Source organism: Geotrypetes seraphini, chromosome 2 (assembly GCF_902459505.1).
Source record: "Geotrypetes seraphini chromosome 2, aGeoSer1.1, whole genome shotgun sequence".
Taxonomy (NCBI): domain Eukaryota; kingdom Metazoa; phylum Chordata; class Amphibia; order Gymnophiona; family Dermophiidae; genus Geotrypetes; species Geotrypetes seraphini.
In genome coordinates this window covers 423,928,204-423,941,777 of record NC_047085.1, presented here as the reverse complement: position 1 = coordinate 423,941,777, position 13,574 = coordinate 423,928,204, and the positions used below count along the sequence as shown (strand labels likewise).

Genomic DNA, 13,574 nt, shown 5'->3' with positions numbered 1-13,574 from the left:
TGCTCTCTCTTCCCCTGTTGTACCCCTTGCTGGACGAGGGGGACTGGTTTTGCTCCTTGGACCTCAAAGAGGCCTACATTCACATTCCGATCCACCCGGCCTCTCACAGGTTCCTTCGGTTTCAGGTGGGAAATCTTCACCTGCAGTATCGGGTCCTCCCGTTTGGGCTCGCTTCGTCCCCCCAGGTGTTCACCAAATGCCTAGTGGTGGTGGCGGGGGCCCTGTGGTCGCAGGGTCTTCAGGTGTTTCTGTACCTCGACTAGCTTGTCAAAGCGCTGTCGCGGGAGGGGGTTATTTCAGCGACCCAACAGATTATTTTCTTCCTTCAGAATTTGGGCTTCGAGGTCAACTTTCCAAAGTCCCAGTTGAGCCCTTCTCAGTCTCTGCAGTTCATTGGGGCAGTGCTGGACACGGTTCGCCTCCGCTCGTTCCTGCCTCAGTCTCGGCAAACTGCCCTTATCCGCCTGTGCCGAAGGGTCGCCCTTCAGTCCACGACCTCCGCCAAACAGATGATGATCCTGTTGGACCACATGGCATCCACGGTTCATGTGACTTCATTCGCCAGGCTTCACCTCCGCATACCGCAGTGGACCCTGGCGTCCCAGTGGAGACAGGACCGGGATCCTGCTTCTCAGCGCATTACGGTGACTCCCTCCTTAAGGCATTCACTCCGCTGGGGGATGTGCTCTTCCAGTCTTTCAAGAAGTTTGCTCTTTCTTGCGACCCTGCTGCAGAAGGTCCTCACAACGGATTCCTCTGCGTATGCCTGGGGGGGGGGGGGGGGGCTCACCTTGATGGCCTCCGGACCCAGGGTCTTTGGTCGAGCGCTGACCGTTGGTGCCACATTTTCAATGCCCTGGTCGCCTTTCGTCATCTGCTTCAGGATCAGGTCGTCCTGGTGTGCACGGACAACCAGGTGGCAATGTATTATGTGAACAAGCAGGGGGGTACGGGTTCCCTGTCTCTGTGTCGGGAGGCTCTTCGGCTCTGGGAGTGGGCGATCAGCCACAACATCTTCCTTCGAGCGGTCTACATCCAGGGAGAACACAACTGCCTTGCGGACAGGTTGAGTCATCTTCTCCAGCCTCACGAGTGGTCGCTCCATACCTCGATTCTGTGCCAGGTGTTTGCTCGATGGGGGACGCCACAAATAAATCTGTTTGCCTCCCCCCTCAACCACAAGCTGCCTCGCTTCTGTTCCAGGATTTACTCCCCGGATCGTCTCGAGGCGGATGCTTTCCTGCTGGATTGGACCGGCCGGTTCCTCTTCGTGTTCCCTCCTTTTCCTTTGATCTTGAGGACTCTTGTGCAGCTCAAGTCAGCTCGCGCCACCATGATCTTGATAGCTCCTCGCTGGCCCCGGCAGCCGTGGTTCTCCCTTCTCCTTCAATTCAGTGTCAGGGAGCCTCTGCTGCTGCCTGTGTTTCCTTCTCTGCTGTCTCAGAGTCGGGGTTCGCTGTTGCATCCCAATCTGCACTCTCTACACTTAACAGCTTGGTTCCTCTCCACGTGCCTCCCTCCTTCAGCTTCTCTCAGTCGGTGAGGGATGTTCTCGAGGCCTCTCGGAAGAGCTCCACTCGACAATGCTATTCCCAGAAATGGACCAGATTTGCTGCGTGGTGTGCTGAGCACCGCATGGAGCCACTATCTGCCTCCTTGCCTTCCGTTCTGGATTACCTGTTCCACTTGTCTCGGTCTGGCCTCAAATCGACATCTATTCGAGTCCACCTCAGTGCGATTGCTGCCTTTCATCAGCCACTTAATGGGAAACCACTCTCCGTCCATCCTGTGGTTTCCCAATTTATGAAGGGCCTCTTCAATGTTCATCCTCCACTCAAGCCCCCTCTGGTGGTTTGGAATCTTAATGTGGTTCTGGCTCAATTGATGTAACTCCATTTGAACCCATTGATAAGGCTCATCTGAGGTACCTCACTTGGAAGGTGGTGTTCTTGGTTGCTCTCACGCCTGCTCGCAGAGTCAGTGAGCTGCAAGTGCTGGTTGCGGAAACGCCTTTTACTGTATTTCATCATGAGAAGGTGGTCCTTCGTATTCATCCCAAGTTCTTGCCCAAGGTGGTTTTGGACTTTCACCTCAACCAGTCCATTGTCCTTCTGGTGTTTTTTCCGAAGCCCCACTCTCATCCGGGTGAGGTGGCGCTTCACACCCTTGACTGTAAGAGGGCGTTGGCTTTTTACCTCCAACGTACCCAGTCTCATCGGACGACTCCTCGGCTCTTCCTATCTTTTGATCCCAATCGGTTGGGCCGCCCTGTTTCCAACTGGTTGGCTGCTTGTATTTCCTTATGCTATGCTCAGGCTGGTCTCCCGCTGCCGGGTCGGGTCACAGGGCATAAAGTCAGAGCGATGGCAGCGTCTGTCGCTTTCCTCAGGTCCATGCCTATTGAGGAGATCTGCAAGGCCACCTCGGTTCATACATTCACCTCTCACTACTGTCTGGATGCCTTTTCTAGGAACGATGGCCGGTTCGGCCAGTCGGTTTTGCGTAATCTGTTCTCCTAAATTGGCAACTCTCCCACCATCCCATCCTGGTTAGCTTGGAGATCACCCACATGTCGAGAATATGCTGCCTGCTTGTCCTGGGATAAAGCACAGTTACTTACCATAACAGATGTTATCCAGGGACAGCAGGCAGATATTCTTGCAACCCTCCCACCTCCCCGGGTTGGCTTCTTTGCTAGCTATCTGAACTGAAGACCACGAGGAGGGGACGCGCCCTCTAGTGGAGCGGGAAGGCACACGCATGCGTGGTGCAGCACTAGCAAACTTTCAGATCTTCAATCAAGTTTGCTTGAAAAGCTGTCCGCGACGGGGCTCCGTGGATGACATCACCCCACATGTCGAGAATATCTGCCTGCTGTCCTAGGATAACATCTGTTACGGTAAGTAACTGTGCTGTATATTCATTGTGGATAGTGCGAAAATCTGACTGGCTGGGACAGGGCTGAGAACCATTGTACTAGAACAATGTAATCATAGGCTCTGATTCCAGATCCTTTTTTTATCAAGGTACTATGAATGCTGCCTTTGAGTCAATCAGGACCTTAGCTGCCCCCCCCCACCCTGAATGCCAGTGATGCACTAGGAGGAGCCTAAGACCCCGATTGGCTCAGGCACCTAGGTTCCTCTCCTAGGGGAGAGGCCTTAGGCGCCTGAGCCAATCAGGACCTTAGGCCCCTTACAATGCATCCAGGTTGCACTAGGAAGGGGAAGGGCTGCCATTTTGAAGAGGTAGCCATTCAAGGCAGGAGGAAGTGGGTATCCCTCCTGCCTGATTTTTGACGAAAGGTATGGGGTGGGGGGCGGTGTCGGGGTGGAGGTTTCTTGAGCTGGTGGTGGTGGGCGGGGTCTGATCCAAATCACTAGACCACCAAGATTTTGTGAGAGGGGGAGGGGTGATCGGCAGGCGGGGTGCTTAGTGTATATATGTTGGGGATGTCAGAGGGTCCTGGTTGTGGGGGAGGGGGCAGAAGTGCGCCTCTGCCCCGGGCGCCTCCTACCCTCACTACTCCACGCCACTGTATATATACTTGCTTATAGTGAAACTGAGTCCCCCCCCAAAAAAAAACCAGCTGATGTGATGTGCTCTGGTTGGATTTCTCTTTTTGTACAGGCTAGCCTGTTCACAGTTGTACATGCTTGCTTTTTAGGTGGACTAACAGGAATTTAACAAGAACTTGATCTGCCAAAAACATGTAGTTAAGTGGCTAATTTTGAAAGCAGAATTTCCAAAGTAAAATAACATTTTACATGCAGAAATGATCTTTTCCCAAAATTGCCAGTGTGAGTTACATTGAAGTATTCTAGGCAATTCCCTGTCCTTAGAGGGCTCACAAGTAAATTTGTATCTGAGACAATAGAGGGTTAAGTGATTTACCCATGGTCACAAGGAGCAGTAGTGGGATTTGAACCAGCATTCACCTATTCTATTTATATGTGTACACCCTCTGTATTAGTAAGTTTATCCAACTTGGTATATGGCAGTCTTACTATATACAAACCTAAGATCAAGTGCTCCGTGTCCACAGAAAATCTCCCAGATGATTTTTAAAATCTGACTTGTCATCGCTGAGAGTAGCTGGTTTGAATCCTATAGACAATGCTGAGTGGAAGTGCCTTAGGTGTCTGAGCCAATCAGGGCCTTAGGCCCCTCCCTGTGCATCACATGATGTACCGAGGAGGGAAAGCCCACAATTTAGGATAGGCGGACCTTGAAGGTGGAGGGACCATGCTTCCCCCCTCCTTCCAACCCCTAAAGCAGTGGTTCCCAACCCTGTCCTGGAGGAACACCAGGCCAATTGGGTTTTCAGGCTAGCCCTAATGAATATGCATGAAGCAAATTTGCATGCCTATCACGTCCATCATATGCAAATCTCTCTCATGCATATTCATTAGGGCTAGCCTGAAAACCCGATTGGCCTGGTGTTCCTCCAGGACAGGGTTGGGAATCACTGCCCTAAAGGTACCAGGGGGTCAGGGAGTTTGGAGGGGGCCTCCATTGGCAGAAGGGAGTGGGCTTCCCTTCTGCTAATTTTTTTTTCATGTGTGGAGGTCTGCATAGCAGGAGGGAGTAGACATCCCTCCTGCCAGTTTTCTTTGGTGGGAGGGGTTCAGCCTGGCAGGAGGGATTGGGCATCCCTCTTTCCAATTTTCTTTCACGGGGGTGGGGGTTCGGCTTGGCAGGAGGAAGTGGGCATTCCTCCTGCGTTTTCACTGTGGGGGTGGGGGGGCAGCTCGCTGTGCCGTTTCATCGAGAAGGGCTGTCATTGGCAGAGGGATGTATTTTTTTATTTTATTTTTTTAATGAGGTAGATATTGTGCATATGTAACATGCACAGCTTCTGTCTGGGTTAACCCCCCCCCAAAAAAAAAAAAAAAGGTTAGACAGGTAAGTGACTGGTCTTGATCAATTGATTTTTTTTGGGATCGCTAAAAATGATATTTTTTTTTAGTGCATTGGGAAGCCATGTTACAGCATCAATCGCTCTACTATTTACATGGCATTTTAATATTAATTAGCTTATTTGCATGGTCATATCAGGGAACGAATGACCGTACAGAAAACCAGACGGTGAGCCGTTTTCTGCATCGGGTCGGCAAATGCAATCATCGCTACAGCTGTTAAACAGGTTTAGTGATGATCGCTGTATTTAGTGCATCTGGGCCTGAGTCATCAATGCATTGATATACATATTTATGAAGCACTCTTCATAAATATACATGTGGAATTCCACATTTCTTTGAGTTTCACAGTTTGATTATAAAAGTTATTCATGTCTGATTTTTAGTAATTTTGAAAATAGGCGCAGTTTTTTTCTTAATCTCTGTTTTCTCTGCCTTTATTGGTTTTGTGGCACTAACTGTAATATTTCTCCCTTTTCTGTTTTAAAGCCTTGAAGAAAGATGATAGCACTTTTGAAGAGGTATGTAAAACTTTCCAAAGTCTTGATTTCAAGTGTGCTGCTTTGCAGAGAAAAATTAAGCCCCACCCCTTTTACAAAGCCACAGAGCTGAGTGCCACGCGGCAAATACTCTGGAGCATTTACCTCTGCTGGCTTTAGCAAAAGAGGGGATAACTAGCCACATTTTTATTGTATTGGCTGTTCAATCTCCAGCTCTCCAGATACTTTTCTGCTGGTAATATTGCCTGTTTGGACAGTTGTTGAGATATTGGGGTATGTCTTACAAATCTAGCTATTGAAGGACTTGAACTCCCCTACTGGCTCCTAATTTTGATACATGTTTTTGGTGTTCAAAGTACTTTGTTTGCTTTATTAGCTATTTTAGGGTCCCTTTCTCTAAAATTTACACTGTGATTTAGTATGTGCTGACAGTTAACAGGCACTTGGACATATAGGAGAAAATTCTATGAGGCTCATAATTGAAAAATATAAATTAATTGGGCAATAGGCACCTGTCTTCTTAGGCACGATTCTACAAAAGATAGGCACGTATCACATGGCTCCTAGCAATAAAGTAGGCATGTTTAGGTGTGGAGAATGACTTTGGCGCTGCTAGACACGATTCTCTAAAGGACTTAGGCACCTATAATGTAGGCCTTTAAAACTGTGGCCTTCATTACAGGCGCTGGTAGGCGTGATTCTGTAATGGATGCCTAAGTGTGATTAACACGTGATAAGTGCCTATTTTTTTAGACACTGTTTACAGAATTTTCCCAATTGCGTTAAGCACTAGCGCACATTTATTGAATATTAAAAGGCTTACTGTGGGACATGTGCTGGCATCCCACGGTAAATTTGCCTCTCTGTGTGCATACACCACTGGAAAAAAAATATGCTTAATTTTCTTCTAAGCGGGTGTGTTAGGGGGTGGAGAGTGGGTGTAACAGTGCTAATCAGCGCATGAATCATTGCCACATGCTAATTGATTAGCATGGGAGCCGTTATTGCCTTCAAAATAGGTGTTGATAGGGGCTCATGCGATAAAGATTTTTAATGGCCGCACACTAAAGGCAAAATGAATATGTGGCCATTAATTCGGAAGATGGGAAAATGTGCCATTTTCTGGCTATGGCAGAAGTGGCCGTAGCACGAAGGAAATTCCCAGGTAAGGGCCACTTTTGCCATGATTTTAGTAAAAGGGCCCCTTAGTCTATTTAGTATAGTATAGTGGTTTTTGACATACCGCTGTTTGGGAAATACTTAAGGAAAACAAAAAGGAGATCAAACTCTGCATCAAACCAAAAAGGATAAACAAAGGATCAGAGAAGACCAGACCGTCAACTTTAATGACAAAAATGAGAAATTGAACAAGGAAACGGGCCCGATATGGACTGTGTTTCAGCTGTAGAGCTGCAGAGAGAGGGAACCTAATAATACAAATAACACATAATAATAATAATAATAACAGTTTATATACCGCAATACCGTTAAGTTCTATGCAGTTTACAGAAGATTAGTGGGGTACAAGTTGAGTTGACTTAAGGGATGTGGGAACATAATGCATTTGTAAATATATAAACGATCAAAAATGATTAAAATCAATATAAACATAAGCAAAATATATATAAATACAGGAATGATCAACAGTTAAATAATGAATTAAAACATAACAAATAAAAATTGCATATGAAAGACTGAATATAAAGCATGTTTCTCACTTACTTGAATAGCTGATGTTTCAGACTTCCTTCTTTGCTTCATGCCATTCCTCAAAAGCCACATATATTGTTTTCATATTATTTTATTTATTTATGTTTAGAATAATTTGCTTAATATTGAGTTTTTCATGTGCAATTTTTATAGGCTCATTTTTTTTGTTGAATGGACAACTTGAGGTATGTTGTGAATTTTATGCGAATTACCCCTCCCTTTTTTTTTTTTTTTTACAAAACCGCAATAGCTGTTTTTAGCACAGGCTGGCACGTTGAATGCTCTGCGCTGCTCCCGACGCTCATAGAAACTCTATGAGCATTGGGAGCAGCGCAGAGCATTCAGAGCGCCGGCCTGCGCTAAACAGCTATCGCAGTTTTGTAAAAGGGGGGGGGGGTAAATTATTGTCATAAAATAGTTATTTTTAAAATTTATATTTTTGTCTTTTTATATTTTAATTCATTATTTAACTATTGATCAATTTGTCTGCAGTGACCGAGGCTAATATCAGTCAGACTGCGGAAGATGTGGAATAGGGCTATCCTAGGAAGAGGGCCAGAATTATAGAACCCCTCCTATCTTTTGCTGTAAGATCTCTATCGTCTTACAGGAACTTTACACAGGCTTTCAAAATTTCTTCGCTTCAAAAATCTTTGTGAGTAATTGTTCAATGATTTATGGACTGTTATTTGGGGTCTGAAAGAAACTAACACCTATCTTATTTTTATCTGCCTTGAACTGCTTTGGTGAAGCAGACAGCAAATGCTTATACAGTAAAACCTTGGATTGCAAGTAACTTGGTTTGCAAGTGTTTTTCAAGACAAGCAAAACATTTGATTAAATTTTAACTTGATATACAAGCAATGTCTTGCAATTCAAGTACATACACACATCACAACTGAGCCAATGGTTCTTCTATCTCTGACGCTGCGGGAGTCTAGTGACTGTTCTAAACAAGCAAAGTCATGCAATACAATTACTTACAGTATACACGCGTCACATCATCACAACTGAGACGATGGTTCTTCTATCTCTGATGCTGCTGGAGTCTAGTGACTGTTCTAAATGAGTGAGGTCTTGCAATACGAGTACATATAATATTTTGTATTAAAGTTTTTGGGTTGTGGAATGAATTGTTTAAGTTTCCATTATTTCCTATGAGGAAATTCACTTTGATATACGAGTGCTTTGGATTACAAGCATGCTTCTGGAACGAATTACACTTCTCCCTCCATATTTGCAGTTTCAGCATTCGTGGTTTTGATTATTCACGGTTTTTAGCTTGCTGGCTCCTCCCTCCCAAATTACATCAGCTTGCATAGAGAAATCGCCGATTCCCAGCACTTTCTTCACCGTGTTTTGCCTATCCTTCAGGAACAGACCAGGTTTCCCACCATGTTATTCACAGTTTTTCCTATATTTGCAGTTCTGTTAATCCCCTATCACAGTGGGTTTTACTGTATTAGATTAAGAGGGCTGGGTAGAGTCATGTGCATTAACTGTTACCTCAGCAGATAATGTGGAGTAGCTAAAGCCCTCAGTAAGTGTGGTTACCTGCAGTACAGTTAATGAGTAGAAAGTGTACACTTTATGTGGTAAGGGGGTAATTTAATAACTGGGTGTCCCCTTGTGGGTACCCCAGTACTGTGCAGCAGTACTGGGTGCCTGGATTCCATATGGAATACTAGTATAAACTACATTGGCAAGTTTATGCCAGGTCAATGGAGGTGTAAATGGGTGTGCCCAGGGCCGTGGAGTTGGAGAGCTAGATGCACTAAACAGGATAGGTAAGACAAGTTTGCAAGTTTTATTTAAATTTTGATTAATCGCCTATCGTGAATACTAGGCGATATACAATAAAAAGGCAATATATTTCATCATTAAAAAACATAAAAAATTGGCAAAAATAATAACAGACTCAGTGTTACACAAAAGGGAGGAGGTAGAACTACAATAAATTCAGAAAAGTAACCATAAAAGATTAAAACAAAAGGAAAGGGGACAGCGTGGGTCCACTGCAATCCAATTTTGGCTCTCAATTCACTAAAAGTTTTGCATGCAAGTGATTCGCGTGGAGGTTTGTCATAATCCCCAACTTTCCCATCCAATTGATCACTGCAGGAGCTGAGGTGCAGGGGAAGCCACAAAGCAGCCTCCTGCAACTCGGCTGTTCAGGGCAGAAAACTTTTTTTTTTAATGGGCACAGATGCTGTGTGTGTGTTACACATGTACATTATCTGCCCCATTAAAGAAAAAAAGCCCCCTCTGCCGATGACACCCCCTCTTCCGACATCTCCTTGATGAACTGGCACTGGAAACTAAACCCCCACCCCCACCCCACCAGCAAAAATCGGCAGGAGGGATACCCACTTCCCTCTTGCTATACCACACTCCCCCATGCAAGAGAAAATTGGCAGGAGCGATGCCCATTCCCTCCTGCATGGCGACTCCTCCCTCCCAAGAGAAAATAGGCAGGAGAGATGCCCACTCACTCCTGCCAATGGAAACCCCTCCCCCCTCCAAATCATCCCCTCCCCTCCTCTCAAAAAGGCAGGAGGGATTCCCACTCCCTCCTGCCACTAGATGCTCCCCTGAACCCCCCTCCAGTACCTTTTTTTGAAGTTGGAAGCAGGAGGGCAGCATGGTCCCTCCACCTTCAAGTACCGCTGATCCAAATGGCAGGCCTTCCCTCTTCGGTACATCATGTGATGCACGAGGAAGGGCCCAAGGCACATAGAAACATAGAAATAGACGGCAGATAAGGGCCACTCCAATGACCCTCCCCTACCTTTCTCTGTGAATAGATCCCACGTGTCTATCCCATTTGGCCTTAAAATCAGGCACGCTGCTGGCCTCAATAACCTGAAGTGGAAGACTATTCCAGCGATCAACCACTCTCAGTGAAAAAGAATTTCCTGGTGTCCCCGTGCAGTTTCCCGCCCCTGATATTCCACGGGTGCCCCCTTGTTGCCGTGGGACCCTTGAAAAAGAAGATATCTTCTTCCACCTCGATTGGCTCAGATGCCTAAGGCCCCTCCCAAGGAGAGGCCTCTACAGAGGGCGGAGCCTAAGGCCTTGATTGGCTCAGACACCTATAGTATGGTAATGATGTAAAAGCTGTGGAGATGTCTAAGCATCAAGCAAAGTTTATCAAGTGTAGAAACAGGAGTAACATTTACATTTTTCAAATATTTTTGTGGTCATTTCCTAATAGTGTGCCTGATGGTGTTAGCCTGAGCTATCTGCCTCAGGGCCTTTTTTATTCATGTGAATTGCAATATTTCAGCATTACTGTTATAGGTAAATCTGGTATTTCTGACTTTCATTTCAGTTCCTGTCACAACATGTTAGCCCAGATTAACACTGGAGAAAAAGAAAAGTGTGGCTCCTTTGATAAATGGCAGTTTTGGCTCATTTGGTGAAACTAGCTAGGTTACTCACATTGTATGGATTTAAGACTCAGTGCATAGTACAAGAACAAAAGAAAAACAGTGCCACATTGTGAAGAAACACTGTCTGAATGGCTTGACCTCCTTCAATTAAGCACCATTGCTGCAGAAAACAGTGTGCTTTGGGCATTACATATGGCTCTTACTCGACTGGAAATGTTGCTTGAGCTAGAAACCATCTTTTTTTATCAGACCAGTTATGCCAAATAACATCCATCTGTACAGATGTGTTAAGCAGCTCATTCTTAGTCAAAATTACTAATGCAGCTTGTATTATTAACAGAAAGCAGAGGTGCTGTTAGAAACCTAGAAACATGATGGCAGATAAAGGCCAAATGGCCCATCCAGTCTGCCCATCCGCAGTAACCATTCTCTCTTCCTCTCTCTAAGATATCCCACGAACCTATTCCACGCTTTCTTGAATTTAGACACAGTCTCTATCTCCACCACCTCCTCTGGGAGACCGTTCCATGCATCTACCACCCTTTCTGTAAAAAAAGTATTTCCTTAGATTACTCTTGAGCCAATCACCTCTCAACTTCATCCTAAGCTCTCTCATTCCAGAGCTTCCTTTCAAATATAAGAGACTTGACTCACGCATGTTTGCGCCACTTACAGCAGGTATTTAAATGTCTCTATCATATCTCCCCTTTCCTACCTTTCCTCCAAAATATACATATTGAGATCTTTAAGTCTGTTCCCTTACGCCTTATGATGAAGAGCACACACCATTTTAGTAGCCTTCCTCTGGACCGACTCCATCCTTTTTATATCTTTTTGAAGGTTCAGTCTCTAGAATTGTACACAATATTCTAAATGAGGTCTCATCAGAGTCTTATATAGGGGCATTGATACCTCCTTTTTCCTACTGACAATACCTCTTCCTATGCAACCTGGCATCCTTCTAGCTTTCGCCGTCACCTTTTCAACCTGTTTGGCCACCTTGAGGTCATCGCATACAATCATACCCAAGTCCTGCTCTTCTGTCATGCACATAAGTTCTTCAGTATGTAAACTGTACCATTCCTTTGGGCTTTTGCAGCTGAAATGCATGATAGTGCATTTCTTAGCATTAAATTTTAGCTGCCAAATTTCAGACCATTCTTTTAAGCTTTGCTAGGTCTTTCTTCATGTTATTCACACCATCCGGGATGTCTACTCTGTTACAGATTTTGGTATTGTCCACAAAGAGACCTAATGCAAAGTTGATGCTCCAGTGAAACAAGCTACATTAAATGTGCCAGTAATGCCAAAACAAAATCTCCCACTCTCTTCTCTAGTGGTTTAAGTGTAATAAACACAGCCGTTGCAAGAGGGTAGGGGGCACCCTAGGCAAACTGTTTGCTTTACACCTCCACATCAGTTAACTTTTAGATCCCTAGTGTGTGTTATTCATGAATGGTCTAGGAAAGTTCACAGAAACATTTAAGGTAGAAATGATAAGTAATTTCTTCTTTCTACCAAAAACTTAATTGGCTGCCAGTAGAGTCCAGAGTCCTGTTTAAGATCTCCTGTATCTGTTTTAAAGCAGTTTTTGATATGCTACCAGACTATCTAACCTATCATTTTTCCTTAAATCATTCCACTAAGAGTACACATAGGATAATTTTTTTTCAACTATCCCTCTATAAAATCCTGTCAATATAAGAAATTCTTTGACAGAATGTTTTCATTCCAGGCCGCTAAATTGAATATATGGCTTGGAAAATTAATGATAGAGGCTTCTTCCTACTCTGATTTTAGAAAATTACTTAAGACACGTCTGTTTGACAGGTTTTCATCTTAATTGTGTTTCTATTTTACTTTTTTTAGGCTTCCCAACTGATGTATTTTACATTTATAGTAATTATTTGACTTTTTAATTTTATATTATTTTATTCACACTGTATGTATTCATTTTTTATTGTGAACCGCTTTGAACCTTTTTGGTATAGCGGTATACAAAAATAAATTATTATTATTATTAATAGTAGTTGTAAAGTGGTAAAAAGACAAGTAGTCTCTGAGGAATTATAAGAGGATTTACAAGACTGGATAATTGGATGTCCATATGGTAAGCAGTTTAAGAAATTGTTGATGCATTATCTTTTTTGTCAGGTGAAATATGCCTTCAATATTTGAACTAAGTTTCTCAGTTTTCCTCTGACATGTTACAGTGATCTAATCTTGGCGCTATTCTTGGATGAAAATTTTTGTAAAATATGAGGCTTCTTCAAAAGGTTTCAGCGCTTTCATATTTTTGTGGGAAATGGTTGGGGCGAGGGAAGTGGAAAGGGGGACTGTCGAAGAATGTCACGAGACTAGTCAGTCAAGCAAAACAGGGTGATTATGTGGAAAAGTGATGTAATTTGCTTTTGAGATCTAATAGTGCTTAAAAAAATAAGAATGCGGAAACTATTTGAAGATCCTTCATATCTGTATTGGTGGTTTTTTTCTTTGAATTATCGGGATATTATGCACAGTATGTTGATGCTGTGATCTGCATTGGATAAAGGCAGACTATAAATGATAAACTATATCTTCAGCTGTGCCCGCATCTGGAATACTGCGTTCAATACTGGTCGCCGTACCTTAAGAAAGGATATGGCAACACTCGAGAGGATCCAGAGAAGAGCAACAAAAATGATAAAGGGCATGGGAGACCTCTAGAAACTGGGGCTCTTTTCCCTGGAAAAACGGAGACTTAGAGGAGACATGATAGAAGCCTACAAGATCATAAAGGGTATAGAGAAGGTAGAGAGGGGCAGATTCTTCAGACTGGCGGGGGAAACAAAAACAAGAGGGCACTCAAGAAAATTGAAGGGAGTCAGATTCAGAACAAATGCTAGGAAGTTCTTCTTCACTCAGAGGGTGGTGGATACCTGGAATGCGCTTCTGGAGGAGGTGGTAGAGCAGAGTACGATTTTGGGTTTCAAAAAGGGGTTGGACAAGTTCCTGAAGGAAAAGGGGATTGAGGGGTATAGTTAGAGGGGTACTATATAGGATAAAATATCTTA

At 44.2% G+C, this 13,574-nt stretch overlaps 1 protein-coding gene across 6 annotated transcripts in view; it reads left to right on the top strand.

The window, feature by feature from the left end:
• The window catches only part of CDK14 (cyclin dependent kinase 14), an 895,761-nt gene that overhangs the window by 29,421 nt on the left and 852,766 nt on the right, over positions 1–13,574 (top strand). For all 6 annotated transcript variants that reach the window (XM_033931181.1, XM_033931186.1, XM_033931185.1 and 3 more), the window contains exon 2: positions 5,409–5,440. In XM_033931181.1, the coding sequence (XP_033787072.1) occupies positions 5,409–5,440 (32 nt within the window). The remainder of the gene's footprint in view (positions 1–5,408; positions 5,441–13,574) is intronic.